Source organism: Odocoileus virginianus, chromosome 10 (assembly GCF_023699985.2).
Source record: "Odocoileus virginianus isolate 20LAN1187 ecotype Illinois chromosome 10, Ovbor_1.2, whole genome shotgun sequence".
NCBI classification, from domain to species: Eukaryota; Metazoa; Chordata; class Mammalia; order Artiodactyla; family Cervidae; genus Odocoileus; species Odocoileus virginianus.
The window spans coordinates 8,573,365-8,591,614 of NC_069683.1; the positions used below are offsets into that span (position 1 = coordinate 8,573,365).

Below are 18,250 nucleotides of genomic sequence, written 5' to 3' on the forward strand. Positions count from 1 at the left end.
TAGGTGTTCAATACTCCTTTACCAGACCTACCAACCAACCCAGTCAGTTGGCCACTGACTCTATAAGTTTAAGACTTTTTTCTTTTTCTTTTTAGGTAATACTTCCTAAACCAGTGGTGGGTGCTTTGACAAAGAAACAATACAATTCTATATGTCTGAGATATACTAAAGTTGGGGGTTGTTTATCTACATGATTCATGATTACATTTCAGAAAACAGCAAGTATTTTAGAGCAAACTCTCTTCAGGGAGTCAGGTCAGGATGATACAGTTAGAGCACTGGCTCATGAGTCATGTGATTTTAGAGATGGCTCGACTATGACACAAATGCTACCTGAAGTCCCAAATATGGTCTTTATGGAGATGAGTTTACTTGACTGAAAGTTAAGAGATTTACTCTTTCATCTTTTCCAGTTAGAAAATTCAACAACCCTGACAAGTACAAACATATTTGACAAATATTCCATCTTCTCTCTTAAAAAAAAAGAAAAATCCCGTATTTACTTCTGATAATCTTGTTTTATCTTTCTGTATCACTCTTAAAGAGACAAACCTTGATTGTATAACTATTTTATCCAATAATAATTCTTGGCTAGTCTGTCATCTTTGAAAAACCAAGTTAACAATTTTAATCTTTTTCATGTTTGATACACTAATGATTGAATCCAATTGGAAGAGCATAGCCTATCATGAGAGCTACAGTTAAGTTAGCAGTAGCTGAAGTAAGAATATAATTAGAGGTAATATATAAAATGAGAGGTTTTTGGATGTCATGCTAGGCCTGGGAAATCATAATAGAAAGTTTATATATGGGAGAAAGCACTGAAGAGTGATACAATCAAAGTTACTTTTTAGAAAGCTCATTTTAGTTGCAGTGTAGAGAATGATTGCAGTAGAATATGAATGGAAGCAGGAAGGTCAAACAGCAGTCCAGCAATGGGGGCTGGAAGTCTGAATTAGGGTAATGGTAATGGGAGATACAGAAGTAGATAAGTTTGACAGGTTAAGAGGAAGATAATGCAGGAGGGTACAGAAAAAAGGGCAGCAATTTGAAAGTCACAGTACTGGGTCTCTGTCTAGAGTTGTATGACTGTGAATAAATCTTTTCACAAAGTTATGTCTCAGTTTGCTTATATAAGAAAGAATGGCTTAAAGAGTAGATACCCCCCCAAAAAAAATTAAAAAAAAAAGTAGATACCTATTTCAGCTATGAAAATATCCACAAAAAAAAGGACTGAGAGTGGGAAAGGTTGATGAGAATAGAAACAGTTTTAATTTTTTCAAATTATTTATAATGAAATGCACTAAAAAACAAGAATTGAAACACTAGTTCTAGATTCATACTTAGGTGTGAAAAGTTCTGCTTAAGAGAGTTACAGAAGACAGACTGCTAGAAAAATTAGATTGGACTATGGTAAATAAAGTTTAAATTTACTGAAAAAAACCGAACAATATTAACTTCATAAATGCTAATAGCTAGGCAAAAAAAAAAAAAAAAACAAGCAATAATAGTACTATTAAAAAGAATACTGTACCATTTTAAAAATTGGGAGCTTAAGATAATTACGGGAAAACAAAGGCAAACTAGTAAACATCAATGGATTTTTTTGCTTTTTTAACACTAAACAAGTACTTACGTACTTCTTTAGTTGGAGACGGGCTATATTTTAGACTGTCAATTACATGAATATACTAGATTATAAGTATAAAGCAAATTATACTTAATTTACATTCTAGATGGACTATTTTCAATTCACTACATAAACATAAATGCAAACAGCTTTCAAACTGGTTTTATTTGGCTATAATACAAATAATGGTGACATTTAAAACTAGTTTTAAAACTAATATCAATTTATTAAATTTAAATCACCTACATGATGAAAATTCGAGCACAGTCTGAAAGTCTGAAATAGAATTACTTCAGTCTGACTTAAGAACGACCTCATAAAAGGATGCAATCACTTAAGAAAAACATTAAATGTAACTTTATTCTTCTGAAAGCAAAGAAAAAGAAATTTAGTAGGTAAATAGGGAGATAGAAGGCATATTCAGTTAAAACCAGTAAAATGAGTCAGTTAAATCTGAGAGAGATGAACAAAAATTTGCCTTATGAAAGATATTTACACAACAGTGAGTTTAAGGAGTTCAGTTCTAAGAAAATAAATCTGAATATAAAGCACGTATGTACCTTTGGAATATGACCATTTTGACCTAAGAGTCCCATTTCAGTTTTGACACGATGGAGCCAATTAGTATTCTCATCAAATTGCTTCAATTCTTCCTCCCTTTTCTTCTCTAGATAGCAACGGCGAGTTTTCAACATTGCAAGTCTGTGATCTCTTCTGCAAGTGGCCTGAAAAATAATGCATTTAATTGTCAATCTTTTGTGATATTTGATATATGTGATATTAGTACAGTGGTATATTTCCTTTTAAGTGTGCTACTGTAGCCTATTAAATTAGGCTATACTTTTATGCTTAAAGTTATTTCCCCTTTGAAATCTCACAATACTGCTGCTTGCAGGAAAATAGGAAATTGAGTTGTGAGTCATTTTTATAAAATTACTTGTTCAGAGTTTATGACTTTAAGAAAAACAATGGCCAAATTGAAGACTATAACTTTTTTGCTGTTGCTAAAATATATGCTTTTAAATGTTGCATTTGAAAAGTTCATATGGGGCCTGACTCTTGTGATTTCCTTATTGAAAACAAAGCAGATGCATGTACTGCTCTTATCTTGTCTTCAGTTTGAAAGATGTGAAGAAACAGTATTCTATTGTTCTAAGGTTTTGTCTGTAAGGACTTTAGACTGGCTGCTGTCAAAGACAGAAAACAGACTTTATATCTGAGTGTAATAAACATCTGATGTCACTTGATGGTTGGTTCAGGACACATAATGGGTAGTCCAAATATTTTTGGTGTTTTATCTACACATGAATTGAGTTCAAAACTGGCTTTCTAGTTTTTTACCTCAAGGGTCCTGCACACTATCATGGGCACAATGTGGCAAAATGGTAGGACTTCTTTGGGCTAATTGCCCAAAGTCACTAAACTCAATAATCATCAGATATGATGGCTGGACCTGAGACAATACATCTCGACAGGTTAGAACAAGCACTCGCAGCAGTTTTCGAAGTAGGGATAAACATACCCTATGGCGGGGAAAAAAAATGTAAAAGGAGCAGGCACTATATTTGAATTGGATTAAAAGCCTCACTCTCTAACTTTCTTATTAGCTTTCATAAAAGGTAAGTTGATATTTTGAGGAAAAGCCAGGCAATGAAGAAATCTGCAAAAACAGGAAATAATGTCACTCTTCTCACTGCCTCTTTCCGTTTTAGAAAACAACTGTTTTCATTAAAGTGTTACTTATGTTGTCATGCAATGGATAATTAATTGTTCTTAACTAATACATAACGTACTTTTGAAAATCTCAGTTTAAATTTCAAATAGAATATTGGTAGATGAAATCCACATAAACAAAAGCTCTTTAAGGTTTTTAAATTTTATTTTAAAAGTAGCATGGGGTCCTGAAACCTGAAAAGTTTAGAGCCACTGATACAACAGAAGGTAGGATACACAGCTTCTTGACTTTTCCTGCTATGCAGCAGGTGTGAACATTTAGGCAAGTCAAATCTGTGTGGCTCTTCAGTCACCTTATCTGAAAAATGAACATAAATGTATTGTAGCTGCCTGAAGGAAGGCAATTAAATCAAACTACCTTCATATTTCTCTAATGTTTACAAATATTGTAGATACTCTTAGAAATCAGGGCAGGAAATGATCTATGGGATCTATGGGTCTCATGCAGTCAATATTTAACACTAAAAAGTTTTGACTGAAAATCTCAAGAAATATGTTTTTGAGTTTGTACTTATGTTCATGAAATGTATCCTCTATGATGGTTCTTTATGGGGACATTTTTCGTCAGGGTAATCCCTACTGAATTACTGTTCTGAAATAAATATCAAGCAAGTGTTTGGAAATAAATTCTAAAATATGTATATTAAACCCTCACATTAAAGTAAATTGTTTCCTATTAAAGTTTCAAAGAAGCTTTATATGTTTTATTAATACAATTTCCAAAATACCATAAAAGGACTTGAGTGAGAATAAACATGTAATTATAAAATTTACGTATTATAACACTACTGTTTTGTGCAAAAGAACTGACTACTAACACAGTGAACTCATTATTTCATTAATATAATTTGTATATTAACTCTATACATTCATAAAATTACCCAGGAGCTTCACTTCAATACACTTCTCAGAGTCCACATTCTAGAACCATTCATAGCTGAATCAATGAGATTCTTTTAGCAATTATGAGAGTAAACCTCTTTGGAGAGGGTCCAAGACAGATATAAAATCCCTTACCCTAGCAAGCAGTTCAGTAAAACTATACTTTGACAATTCTGTGAGAACAAACTAAATCTGTAGATATCTTTCTACATTTTTCAGTAGTTTACAGCCAATAAACTTAAGAGGTTTTATCTCCATTGCTTACTTAGTCTCATGGGAATAGCTATAAAAATTGGAAAAGCAATTGAAATGACCAAAAGTGAGGTATGAGAAAAGGCAAATGTATTGAAAAAAGCAGAACAAGGATGCAAACAGAAAAAAAGAAATCAGCCAAACCTATTTCCTCACTCGATGTCTCAATTTTTCCAGTCACACACATTGACAATTCAACAGGGTAAGACAGAGAAAATAACTATTATGTAAATTAGCTTGGGATTAAATAGACCAAACTTATTAAATGTACTAATATTCTAATGTTCAAAAAATGGCAACCTGAGTCTAAGCTCTGCTAATACACTACTTATTTGCTTCAAAGATTGCCTCTTTACTATAAAAATAGACTATAAAATTCCTGGTAACCAAAGCTTCCAGAATTTGGCCCTCCCTTCTAAATAGAATTGATTAATTCCCAATATGGCAAAATATGTCTTGTATCATGTGTGATCTCCAATCTATTCGCAGTGGTTAACTATGGCTACTTCAGATTCAGAGAGGAAGAGTGCTACAACCAGTTCAATGGTATCTGCTAATGGCAAAGGGTGGGAATTGGCAGGAAGTGTTGAATATAGTTATGGACGACATTGTGCTCTGGTCAAATTGATGTTCTGTTTTGATTATTGTATTCCTTTTTATTTTTTTTCCCACTAATAGTTCTTATACAGGGTTTCCCAGGTGGCACTTAGTGGTAAAGAACCTGCCTGCCAATGCAGGAGATGTTAAGAGATGCAGGTTTGATTCCTGGGTCAGGAAGATCCCCTGGAGAAGAGCATGGAAACTACTCCAGCATTGCCTGAAGAACCCAATGGACAGAGGAGACTGGTAGGCATACCAGTCCATAGGGTTGCACAGAGTCGGACATCACTGAAGTGACTTAGCATGCATGCAATATTTTCATAAAAATGCCCAGGATAAATCTCATCTCTCTACTACGAAGCCTTTCTTCACCACAACCAGAAGTCACTGTTTTTTACTTTGAATAGTTTTAGCACTTAGTACTTATAGTAGAGTAAAAGTGCAGACTGCCAGAGTTTAATATTGGCTTGGTCATATTGATTAGGCATATCTCTCTAGACAGCTTACTTGAATTCTCTGTATCTTTGCTGCTCACAAACCATGGTAATAGAGGATATACCTCATAGGCTTGTTATAAATACTAAAGGAAATACCCCATGCAAAAGACTTTGAAAAGTGTCTGGCAAACAATTAATGCTCAATATTAGCCATTTTTATTATTGCATTACTCCTTACATAACAATCGTACAGTGCTGTGTTATTTTTATATCATTTTATTGCTCCAACTAGTTTATAAATTACTGAAGTACTATAATGTCTCATATTTTTGTTTACCTCTATTGTGTCTAGCACAATGCTTAGGATATACATAAAAGTGTTCAAAACAAGCTATTCTCAATCAGCTTTCCATGACTGAATTTCTTGCCTTTTTTCAAGACATAAATCAGATAATTGCACTTTCAGAAAATTGGCATTCATTTAAAGGAAACCTACACAAAATTGAAAAATATCATACCATAAATATAGCAAATGCAAATAATTGAGACATAACATACAACTTTTAGAATAGGTAATACAGCAGTTTTTCAGAATTCCATTTAACAAACACATGTAGGGATTTCATAATAACAAACTGATATATTGGTTGGTCAAAAAGTTTTTTTTGCTTTTTCAAAAAATCTTGAAATAAACTTTTTGGCCAACCCAATATTAATCCTATGAGATGTTTTATTATTTGGAAGTCATGAAGCTTATCAAAAATAGTGGCAACAATCTTGTAATTCAAGAAAGTTAAAGTACATAGCAACAAATTTTAAACAAGGATATAAATTCCAGTCTTCTTCTGCCTTAAAATGATGTGAGGAACATTTTAAATACACTTGAAAAACAAAATTAAAAAGAAATTTTCAGTACTCAATACATTACTAACTATGGGCTCTATACTGTACAGTAGCAGATCTCTAGGGTGCATTTGTCTTATATAACTAAAACTTTGTACCCTTTGCCTAGTACTTCCTGATTTTGCCTTCCCCATAACTCCTGGCAACACCATTCGATTCTACTTCCAAGTTTGATGATTTTAGATTTTTCATATAAATAGTATCAGGTAGAATGTGTCCTTCTTTGTCTGGCTTATTTCACTTAGCATGTCTTCCAGTTTCACCTATGTTGCAAATGGCATGATTTTCTTCTTTTTTAAAAGCTGAATCATAGTGTATTGTTGTATACTTAAGAATCACTAAGAGGACAGATCTTATGTTAAGTGTTTCTGTTAATATAATACTACTATTAATAAAGTGGGTGGGAGGAAACTTTAGGAGGTGTGATACAGGATTATGGCATAGATTGTGGTGATGGTGTCACTAATGTATATTTATCTCCAAACCTGTTAAGTTGTCTATGCTAAATGTTTGTGAATTTCTTTACACATCAATCATATATCTCAATAAAGTGGTTTAAAATAAACATATTTTCAAAAAGTCATAATAAGTGCATATTCAGTAAATTACTGGTTTTGATAATCAGTTTAATAGTAACTGGTTGATATTCTCATATCCATGACACATTATTAATACTTTATGATTAATTTCTTAGCCTATTACATCTTTCTCATTTCTTGGGCTGAAAAAATCTAAAATGCTAGTTTTTTAAAGCACTATAAAAGTTTGATGGCTTTCAGATATTAAAAAATATGTAAAAATTTTATAGATAACTGTTACTTCTGGGAAAGTGGGGAAAGAAGACTCGGTTTAGGTGGAAGTCTAACAGGACTGGGGGTTATCTACAAAAACAAGGTTTTAATAAGTAATATATGAATGCATTTCATGTATTTAATCTCAATGTGATTAAATTATATAAACTACTTTGAAAACACATTAAATTACAAAAGTACTTAAAAATACAATTAACCTTATCATCAATGAATACCAAAACTAGGGGGAATCCATTATTTTTAAAATGCTTTTTTTTTAAAACCACAAGAAGCCATTCAGTTTTATTGATTAACATGTATGAACATCACACACAGTCAGAATAAAGCCTTTTATACTCCATTGTGTAACTTTGATTAAAAGACAGATTACAAGCATAAACAATATTCATTCCTCTGATATAATGATCTGAGAACTGTGATTTCTACGGTTACAAAATGGAGGCTAATCATTTAAGAAAGAAGACTTACAATAATTACAGGAATTTTCTGGGAAGGGTTTCCCATACATTTTAGGGTATCAGAAGTTATTTGAAATATGTTAAACACTCATAATTTCTGCTGATATTATAAAACACATCAAGATTTCAGTGAACTGTCATTATATTAACCTTTAAAAGCATAACTTAATAATTTACATCTTTAGTATGTGGAATTATTTTTTTTTAATTATTTTTCTGATTTTTGGTACTCTGGAGTTACACACCTCTAAGTATACATTCTTCTTTTCTGCTTAGAACTCATGTTTCTTGAATTTACATTTTATTGACAACTTATTAGTTCTAGAAAATTCTAAGCCTTACCTTAGAGTTTGCACATTATCCTTTCCTCTTTTCCATTAACATATCTCCTTCAATATATCTAATAGATGAATGCATGGCTTTCTAGGTTTTTTCACATAACAACATCCTGTTCACATCTGCTCTCTTTTTACTTTGTATTTGGTGTGATTTCCTCAGCTCTCCCAGTTCTTTAATTCTCTCTTTGTGTGCTGTGCTTAGTCACTGAGTTGTGTCCAACTCTTCGCAACCCCATGGACTGTAGCCCGCGAGGCTCTTCTGTCCAGGGGCAAGAGTTCAGGCTCCGGAATCAGCCTGCTGGAGTTCAGACAGTAGCTAGGTCTCTATGAGCTGGGTGATCTTTGACAGAATGACTTCTCTGGGCCTTGGTTTCCTCATTTTAATTACAAGGATAATAATATTATATAGCCCACAGGATTTTCGGAGAATTAAACGTGTTAATGGATGTCAAGTATTTAAAATATTGCCTAGTACTACATCTATAAATTGAAATTTTAAATTCCAGTAAATAAATCTTTAATTTCTAGAAGTTTCATTTGTTTTCTTCTCATATATATATTCTTTTCATCTTTGATTCCTTCTTTGATGACTTTGTTTTTATAGGTTTTATCAGTTTGTTGTATCTTATGTTTTGTAGGGGAGGGGGTTGTTATATTTGCTAAGTCTGCTGACTTGCCTGTGGAGGATTGTTTCACGTGTTTTGTAATTTTGGACAGTGAGCTCTCATTAATGGTTTGAATTGAAAATCCAAACCTAGGCTTGTTTCACTAGGCTGATTTTATATTGCTTCCACTCAGTTCCCTATAGATTATTACTGCTCTGATACCATTTCCTATGCTAATTTCTCACTTTAGGGATTTGCTAAATAAAACAAATGGACTGTAAAAATTCAAACCTCAAAATCCTGTGAAAAGTATATCAATAATGATGGTCTTCAAAAGAGACTTTCCTTTTTGATCCTAGGCTTGGTTTCTTGTTTCCCTGTGCTAGTTGATAACATGTTTTCTTCCCTGCTGGCTCAGATGCTAAAGCGTCTGCCTACAATGCAGAAGATCTGGGTTCAATCCCTGGGTTGGGAAGATCCCCTGGAGAAGGCAATGGCACCCCACTCCAGTACTCTTGCCTGGAAAATCCCATGGACGGAGGAGACTGGTAGGCTACAGTCCATGGGGTCGCAAAGAGTCGGACACGACTGAGCGATGTCACTTTCACTTTCTTTTCTGGTGTACTTCCAATACGAAGAGGGAAGGTTTCCTAGTTCTTGGACTGTCATTTCTAAATCTCTGTCTCCCTTGGGACCCTTATCTAAGTAGTGGTGTACATCAAGCAGGATAGTGAAAGTGGTCTGTGTGTATGAGGGGGACAAAAATGCACTTTACTACATTAAATATTAAAACTGATTAAAAGTTTGATTAAAAGTTTATCTTTTTTTTTTTTTAAGTACTGATGCAATGGAAATAGTAACAGTGTTAGTGACAAAACATTCTTCTAGGGTGGTGATGGGATGGAGTGGGTGCAATCTCCTACTGATCTAAGCTGTAAACTGCTGCCTGCCTCTGGGGTCAATTGTTCTCTCTGCTGCACTCTGGTACCCAACTCTCCCTGACTATGTTAACTTCTTGTTAACCATTCTGTCAACCCTCACAGAAGCAATAGATTTAACTGAGATTTTACAGCTATTTCCTTTTTCTTTCTGACACTTAGGTATTTATTTATTTTTCTTGTACACTTAATTATACATTTCAAAAAATGTTCTCACTATTCCCTCTAGCATTTCCAGGTATTTGTAGATGAGTGATTATGTAACACTATCAAATTTCTAGAATTATAAGTCTCCATGTTTTTTACCATCTCTAGGAATTAATGATAAAGTTGTTAAATACCTTTTCTACTTTGTCTTCAGAACACATCATTTCTATTTGTTTATGGCACTGTTGTTGATAGAATGACTTAAGTTCATTTTCTTTAAGCAACATTTCTAACTTCAGATATTCTTGCCGGATTTCTTCTCGATTCTGGAACAAGCAGTTTAGAATTTCTTGAAATCTAACAAAAATAAAACACAGAATCTCAGGATTTTGTGATAGGTAATGCAGTTTACTTAGAGAATTGCATGAACAAGGGCATATGGTGCTTCTATGGCCCCCTAGGGAAAGTGAGATAGCTGGTAAAGGGTTATGAACATTATTTTTCTAACATTGGGTTTTTTTTCTTTCTCTCGTCTCCAAGAAAGATCATGTTATTAAAAGATATCAGTATATTAAGGTCTCTGGTATCAGTCATACACTATATTTTGTCTGCGTAGTCCAGTAACTTACCAAAAATGAAATACTTTGTTTGTGAGGAAAGGATGATAATGTGGACTTGCACTATATCAGTTCACAAGGCCCCAGAAACACAGTATTGTGTGTTGTTTTGGTGTTGGCTCGCTGTAAAGAAGTAAGCAGTGTGTGGCATAATCATATGGTGCCTCTATGGCCCCCTAGGGAAAGTGAGATAGCTGATTTTTAGCTTCAGAACTTGTTACAGTGAAAACACACCATAAGGTCAGGTACCCCCTGCAGCCTGGCCAAGAGTCAGCTGACAATGCCAAGACCCAAAACATCCAAGTTTACAATGTGGTAAATCTAGAAAAGCCACTCCACTCTGTTTCCTTCAAAATGCAAGAGAGATATAGTGAATCAAAGTTGGGGAGTATGACTCACATCTCCTCCAAATGCATGACGACCTCAAGTGGAATCACTTCTTTTAAAGCCCTAAATGGAGTGTGTGGGCTTCCCTGGTAGCTCAGCAGTAAAGAATTTGCCTGCCATGCAGGAGACATGGGTTCAATCCCTGGGTTGGGAAGAGTCCCTGGAGAAGGAAATAGCAACCCACTCCAGGATTTTTGCCTGTGAAATCCCATGGACAGAAGAGCCTGGCGGGCTACAGTCCTTGGGTCACAGAAGAAATGGACATGACCTAGTGATTAAACAACAAAAGGAGCCTGCAATCCTGCATCCTCCAGGGTCAGCAGAATATTGGTCACAGATCACATCTGAGCTACAGTAACAGTAGAGAAAATCACATACAGGCAAAATTCTCAAAGAAAAATTAACTGTGAACCTTTTAAAATAAAATGGTAACACAGTATATGCATTTAAAAATAAATGTTCCTTGGCAAGAATTTTAGGTATATTTGTAAGGATTTGTGGTAAAAACACTGACAATTTACGTCAGTAGTAAAGAGTTCTTAACTCTTTTGGGAATGAATATAAACCACAATATATTGACTTCACTGAAGTTTTGTCAAACTGATAAATATTTCATAAGAAGTATCTACAGACATTGCAATTTCACTGTATTACATTACAACAACTCTAATGCCAGTAAATGATTTGATAAGTTATCTTTAGGTTATACCCGAAGATAATTTCTTAGATTTTCTGTTAATACTTTACCAAGGACATAGTTAAATATTTGTCAGTTTTGAAATTTTATGGTCTAGTCTTATTTTAGTTGGTGGTGTTTAGTGATTAGGAAGGAAGGAAGGGAATTAGTATCAAAGAAAGCTCTTTCTTAAAAAAAAAATAATTTTTTTAAAAAGACAGTCCTATGGGATTGACTAATAACTATTTTCTAGTCATTTAAAACATTCATGTAGCTAGAAAACAAAATCTTTGCCAATAATTTTAGGTGACATATGATGAACTCTAGATAATTTTCTTGGTATAGTCATAATTGAAGTTATATAGTTACTCTGGACATGAACAATTATACCTTTTTATGATTTTTTTGAGTATTTTCTTTCTCATTGTTCAGTTGATTAGTTGTTTATGACTCTTTGGGACCATGTGGACCGGGAGCACGCCAGGTTTCCCTGTCCTTCACTATCTCTGAAGTTTGCTCAATTCATGTTCCCTGAATCAGTGATGCTATCTAACCATCTCATCCTCTGCCATCCTCTTCTCTTTATGCTTTCAAACTTTCCCAGCATCAGGGTCTTTTCCAATGCATTGGCTCTTTGCATCAGGTGGCCAAAGGATTGGAGTTTAACAATTATGATTTAAGATTTTTTTGAGTATTATCTTTCTAATAGCTTTAACAGAGAGCAAACACTACATAGTCTTCCCTTTACCTGTTTAAACTTCATAAAAATAATATTTTTTAAAGACAATGAAAATTCATGGCATTAAAGAAATTCTATGTGAAGTATGATTGATATGATAAAAAGTATCACACATATTTATTTCAGAAGACAGATGCTTTGGCAAGAGAATGACAAAGGCTTTGGGGTATATAACTGAATTATTACCTTCTTTATAAATACATGCAAATCATTTAACCTGTTGAGTGAATTACAACTCAAAGTTTTTATAGTTGGTTAAGTCAGACTGAAGTGTCAAAAATACCCAAATAAGTGTTCATAGCTCAGGCCATCTCCTTCTTGAATCAACAACCAGAAAGCAAATGTCAATGATTTAAAACCACATCAACTCCAGAAAAATCTACCAATTTGTAAAATTTTAACTGATAATTAGATCTAGTTAAGTAGAGCTGAGCAATTTCATGCAAGCAATGACTCCAAATTTGAGCAGGGGGTGGCTGCTTTAATTTTCAAGAAACTTGCAACAACAAAGAGCCATTTCATTACATGAGGACCAATCCCATATTTGACTAACAAAATATAATAATACAACTAATGATATAGCAGAGTTAGAAGCTTTAAGATTAAATGAATAATGAGGAGTCAAATTTACTTAAGTTATTTTTTAAAAGACACTGTTAAGTTGGTAGAATATAACAAAAAGTATTATAAGACTATTAAATGTAACTTTAGCTTGACAATGGGTTGTTAGTAGGATTAACAGAAAATAATTTAAACACTATTTAGGAAATCTCTGGCATAAGCAGAGCTATTAATAATACACAGGTTAACTTTATGCTGTATGAAAAATGGACTCATTGTCAGTGATAGCGAGAAATAATTGTCTAATTATTTCTTATTGTATCTGTAAAACAGCACAGTATGGGTACATAGGATTAAGATTTGAAAGGATGATATATAATTATTGTTCTAATCTGTGAGTTAGAAAACAATACCCCATTTCAAACTTCAGAGGTGCTGTAGTCATCAGATGAAATTAATGTGGGCCTAAATATCATCAAAAACTACAAAGACAGTTATTAAAATAAAGTGTTATTTCCCTAGAAGTTATCTTAGCATCTAAGGTCAAACTGAGGCAGAAAAAATTATTTTCTTCAAATCAAGGATATTTTATGTAATCTTCAATACACACTTGAAACTAGGTTGAAAAATCACCATCAACTAGCCTTCCTTATGAACACTAAGACATCTTCTGCAAACTCAAGAGTTCTAAGTGTGAGTAATCAGTGCTTTAAGATGTGGTTAGTTTTTCATACTAACGATAATAAAAAATTAGTTTTGGAGAAGGTTTACTCAACTTTCAATCAAAGGTGAACAGGTTTCTTTTTCTATGGGCCTCCTGCAGCTTTCAATATGTTCATGTACTTTGGAAACTTGTTTGATCCAAGAATTCCTTTCTGTCTTCTTAGAACTACTCAAGATTCAAAACTTTTCAACTACTGCCCATCAAGACAACTTGGAAATTATCTTAGTGCTTGTGAGTACTGTATTACAGCTTTTGTTTTTTAAATTTATCTGCTAAGAAACTTAGATGAAACAGATCATTTTTCTGTGTCAACTTATATCATTGAGAGATGCCCCTTTAAATAATTGATTGCTTAAACTCAATTAAGTGGATTACTAGAGTTATATCTATAAGTTAGGAAAGAGTAGACACAATTTATATGCACCATGTAAATAATGATAATGCCAGATGCCATTGCTTGAACACATTTGTGTGCCCCCACATTTACATGTTGAATGAAACTTAACACCTAAGGTGATGGTATTAGAAGTGGAGCCTTTGGAAGGTGGTTAGGTCATGAGGGTGGAGACCTCATCGATAGGATTAGTGCCCTTATAAAGGAGCCTCCAGAGAGATCTCCCTCTCTTTTGCTTATGTGAGGATTTAAGTCTACAGCGTGGAAGGCAGCCCTCACCCAATCATGCTGGCACACTGATCTAGGACTTCAGCTCCCAGAACTGTAAGAAATAATTTTGCTTGTTTATAAGCAACCCAGTCTGTGGTACTTTGTTGTAGCAGCCAGAAGGGACTAAAACACCACAGAAGTAAAACATGGAAACTATTAAAAACCAATTTCATAAGTGACATAATTAGCTTTACTTTTTCCATCCCATATTTAAGACCTGGTTCTCATTATCTGTATAATCACAATTAAAATTACCTGATCTCCAAAGTGTACCATATAAGACCAATCTGTGACTTCCTGAATTCAGTTGAGAATATATAAAGACATATAACAAATGATGATAACAATAAATTTCTGACTAAATTATAAACTTTAATTATTAGGCTAAAGTTTACAAAACCCTTAAAATGAGATCTTAATGTTAATTTTACCTTTCAATTTCTTTTTTCTGAGGGTTTGAAATCATTAATTTGCTACTTTCATCAGTAAAGGCTTTCTGTTCTTCATAGGCCTTTAGTTTTTCTTTTAACATTAAAATCTAGTAGGGAGAAAACAGTAGTTAAAAATATAAATTATCTGTTTCCATTATACACAGCCACAGAAAAATTTTAGCTGTGAAAAATAACTGAACAAAATTTCAGTTATAATAGAAAAGCAAATCAAAGTTTTAGACAATAAAAATTGCAGAATCCCATAAATGAGGAACTGAGAGAGATTAGCAACAACGTAAAGAAAAGACATACCTCTTTCTTCTGCTCGTTACAGATTTTTACATACTGAGTTATATGATTGTCGAGGTTAAGAACATTGCTCTTCAACTGTTACGAAAAAGAAATTATGATTGCGCATATACAGAGATAAAAACCAGTTATATATGTGAACAAAATAGCATTATATCCTCATTAATTCAGCTTCATGAATTCAGAATTTGTGACAATTACAATCATGACAATATAATCAACTATGCTCATGCTTAAAATCTATGACAAGTGGGTAAGGGTATGCTGAGCACATTAATAACAGATTTATAAAAGAAACTGCCTTCTTTATTATTGGAAAAAAGGTACTTTAAAGAACTTGCAAAACAAGCATTCATATAATAAAAACTGCCCATTTTTCCCTTTGTCCTTTGACTTTTAAGATACAGAGATAATTTAAATTTTTACCAGTTTGTATGTTCAAGTAGCTTTTAACAAGTTCTCAATATATTTTATCCTTTTTATGAAAGTATGAGCCTTCCGGCAGCTATGGAATAGTGGAAAGAATATTAAATCCAAATACTTGATTTTGAGGCCTTGCCCACTTCTCACTTAACTTAGAATTTAATACTTACAACTTTGAACATGTAATTCCTCAACTGTAAGCTAAAAATGTCTTCCTCAGTGGTTTGGTGTAAGCAGTGCATGAAAAATATGTGTCAAAAACCTCTGTATACTCAATACAGCACAACCTTTCCCAATTTATTATATAAACAATATATGCATATTTCTCTAAGGAAGACAATAACCCACTTATTTTCAATCAATGGCAGCAGCAGAGGGGTGAGTGGGAAGAGAAGTCATCATGCCAGCTGAACTCTATTACAACTCTGAAGGCTTGTGATTTTACACATTCATCATCATGTTTGACTTACGTTAAAAAAAACGTTACCCCAAATTACTGGCAAAAATACCAACCTAACCACTTATTATTACATTGCTGTAGCTATACAGATTGGCTACATCAATATCATGAATGTGAAAATAAATTATTTTTAGAAAACTATTTACTCTATAAACTGAGACAGATATTGTATCTACTTTATAGATGAAGTAAATAACTAAGGCTTGAAGGGATCAGCAAACATGGCCACGGTTTTCAGGTGGAAACGGCTGGTGCTGGGCTACAGTAGAGCGTCAGCTTTGGCTGCAACAAATGTGTTGAGGCCTTGACCAATTACACCAAAACGCCATCAAAATATCATGAGTCATGATGTGAAAAAGGTTAGAGAGAAAGGCACTAAAACATCCTAATTTTCCAAAAGACTAAATAATCGTTATTTATTATATATGTAATTAAGATGCTTAATATTTTAATTGTCCTAGTTAATGCTCAATTAACTGGGTTAGTAAAGACATTTCTAGCCTTGATTTCTTAACTCATTAGTAGAAATATATCTCTCTTTCATATTTCGCTAGAGGTATAAAAAAGAAAAAAAAAATGCACCAAGTACTCTTACCACAAAGGCAGAGTAAACACACTTACAGAAGACTTAATGTCCTTTGCGCGGTTAGCATACTTAAGAGTGTTATATGTGTCATCGTAGAACACAGAGGAAGGACTAACAGCAGCAATCATTATAGTTTGACAGTTTCCTCCGAGAGAATCCTTTAACAAGCGAGTGAGCTTACTATTTCTGTAAGGAATATGCTGATTCTTTTTCTGAAAGAACAAAAACAGGATTCTTATGTCATTTTCCACATTCAAATGCAAACCTGCTACCATTTCACTATAAGAACTGAAGCGCTGCACAACTCTGCCCAGCCTTACACATCTTATGGAATTGCTCAGTGAATACAGAAAACAAATTTCCCATTGAAAGATTATATCTCCATCTGATTAAGTGTGAATGTTAGTTAATCATAAAATATCAATACTATTTTATTAGTTGTAATAAGTGTACCATATTAATGTGACATATTAGTAGAGGAAACTTGAATGTGGGGTATATTGAATAAAATCTTCCTGTATTATCTAATCAACTTTTCTGTATTTAAAGCTATTCAAAATCAGAATGTCTATTAAAAAATTTCATTTTTTAAAGAGAAATTAAAATACAAAAGTAATATATACCCTGGAGAAACATACTACAGAAGAATAATAAGAATTCTGTATGGCAGAGAGGTACTTCTCTCTTTAAATAACCATCTAATATGAATACAAAATAAATTATAATCTTACAAATACTTTATCTGAAAGCACAACCACAGGTCTAAGAGAACTTTATTTTTCTAGATTATCTTTTGCTTTAAAAGACAGCTATGATTTTAAAGTAAAAACATTTCCAATTACTTCTATATAAAAACAGAGCAATATAATGTTAAGGTAAAAGCAATTTATGCTATCCAATGTAACTCTTTCATATTACAGAAGAGAAAAATGAAGCTAAGCAAAAAGCCACATGACTTGCCTCAGGTCACATGGCTGGTAAGTCACAGAGCTAGAAACTGGCCTGAAGTCTCCCAGCTCCCAGTAGTACTATGCTTTCCACCATAGCAGTCTTTCTCAAACAGTGTGGAGTGTGCACAGGCTGGTGCTACTTGAATTGATTTTGCATGTATAAGATATGCATTAAACACTGACTAACAAATGACTCAACAGCAGTCAATTATTAAAATTAAATCAGTATATGGAAAAAATTTCATGAATGGCAAAATTTAGGAAATCAGTCTCTATACCATGCTGTCTGCTCACATATTCTGAGATTTTAACTTAGAATACAAAATATATTTTGCTTTTCTAATATTCATGTGATTTTAGAAACTTGCCTTTTTTAAAAATAAAAAAGACTTCCAAAATCACTTTAATGTACTTCATATTTATCAAAATGCAACATTTTGAACAGTTTAACAGTAACTTTCCTACAGCTTCTGAGTTTGTTTTGAACTAAAATTATCATGTGTGTGAGTGCTCTGTTGTGTCTCTTTGTGACCCCATGGACTATAGCCCACCAGGCTCCTCTGTCCATGGAACTTTCCAGGCAAGAATACTGGAGTGGGTTGCAATTTCCTACTCCAGGGGATCTTCCCAACCCAGGGGTCAAACCCATATCTCCTGCCTCTCCTGCACTGGCAGGCAGATTCTTAATCAACAGTGCCAATTAACTTAAAAAAAAAGGAAGTCATTTTTACAAATACAGAAGTTATCAAATATGCTGTGCTCCTATAAGCACTTCTGGCATTGAGTAGACAAAAAATATTTTTTAATGACCCAAAGGCATCTAGCAAACATCAGTCTATTAGATGATTTAATTATACTTTATACCCTAAGCTCCTCTTCCTAAGAAAACTCAAAATTCTTTTTTTTTTTTTCCATTTACTTTTATTAGTTGGAGGCTAATTACTTTACATCATTGCAGTGGTTTTGGTCATACATTGAAATGAATTA

General features: G+C 33.4%; 1 protein-coding gene across 2 annotated transcripts in view; it reads right to left on the minus strand.

Moving 5' to 3' along the window:
• The window catches only part of KIF18A (kinesin family member 18A), an 87,788-nt gene that overhangs the window by 51,636 nt on the left and 17,902 nt on the right, over positions 1 to 18,250 (minus strand). For both annotated transcript variants that reach the window (XM_020905254.2, XM_020905255.2), the window contains 5 exons: positions 16,349 to 16,525; positions 14,848 to 14,922; positions 14,536 to 14,642; positions 9,931 to 10,093; positions 2,191 to 2,355 (listed from right to left, as the gene is read on the minus strand). In XM_020905254.2, the coding sequence (XP_020760913.2) occupies positions 2,191 to 2,355; positions 9,931 to 10,093; positions 14,536 to 14,642; positions 14,848 to 14,922; positions 16,349 to 16,525 (687 nt within the window). The remainder of the gene's footprint in view (positions 1 to 2,190; positions 2,356 to 9,930; positions 10,094 to 14,535; positions 14,643 to 14,847; positions 14,923 to 16,348; positions 16,526 to 18,250) is intronic.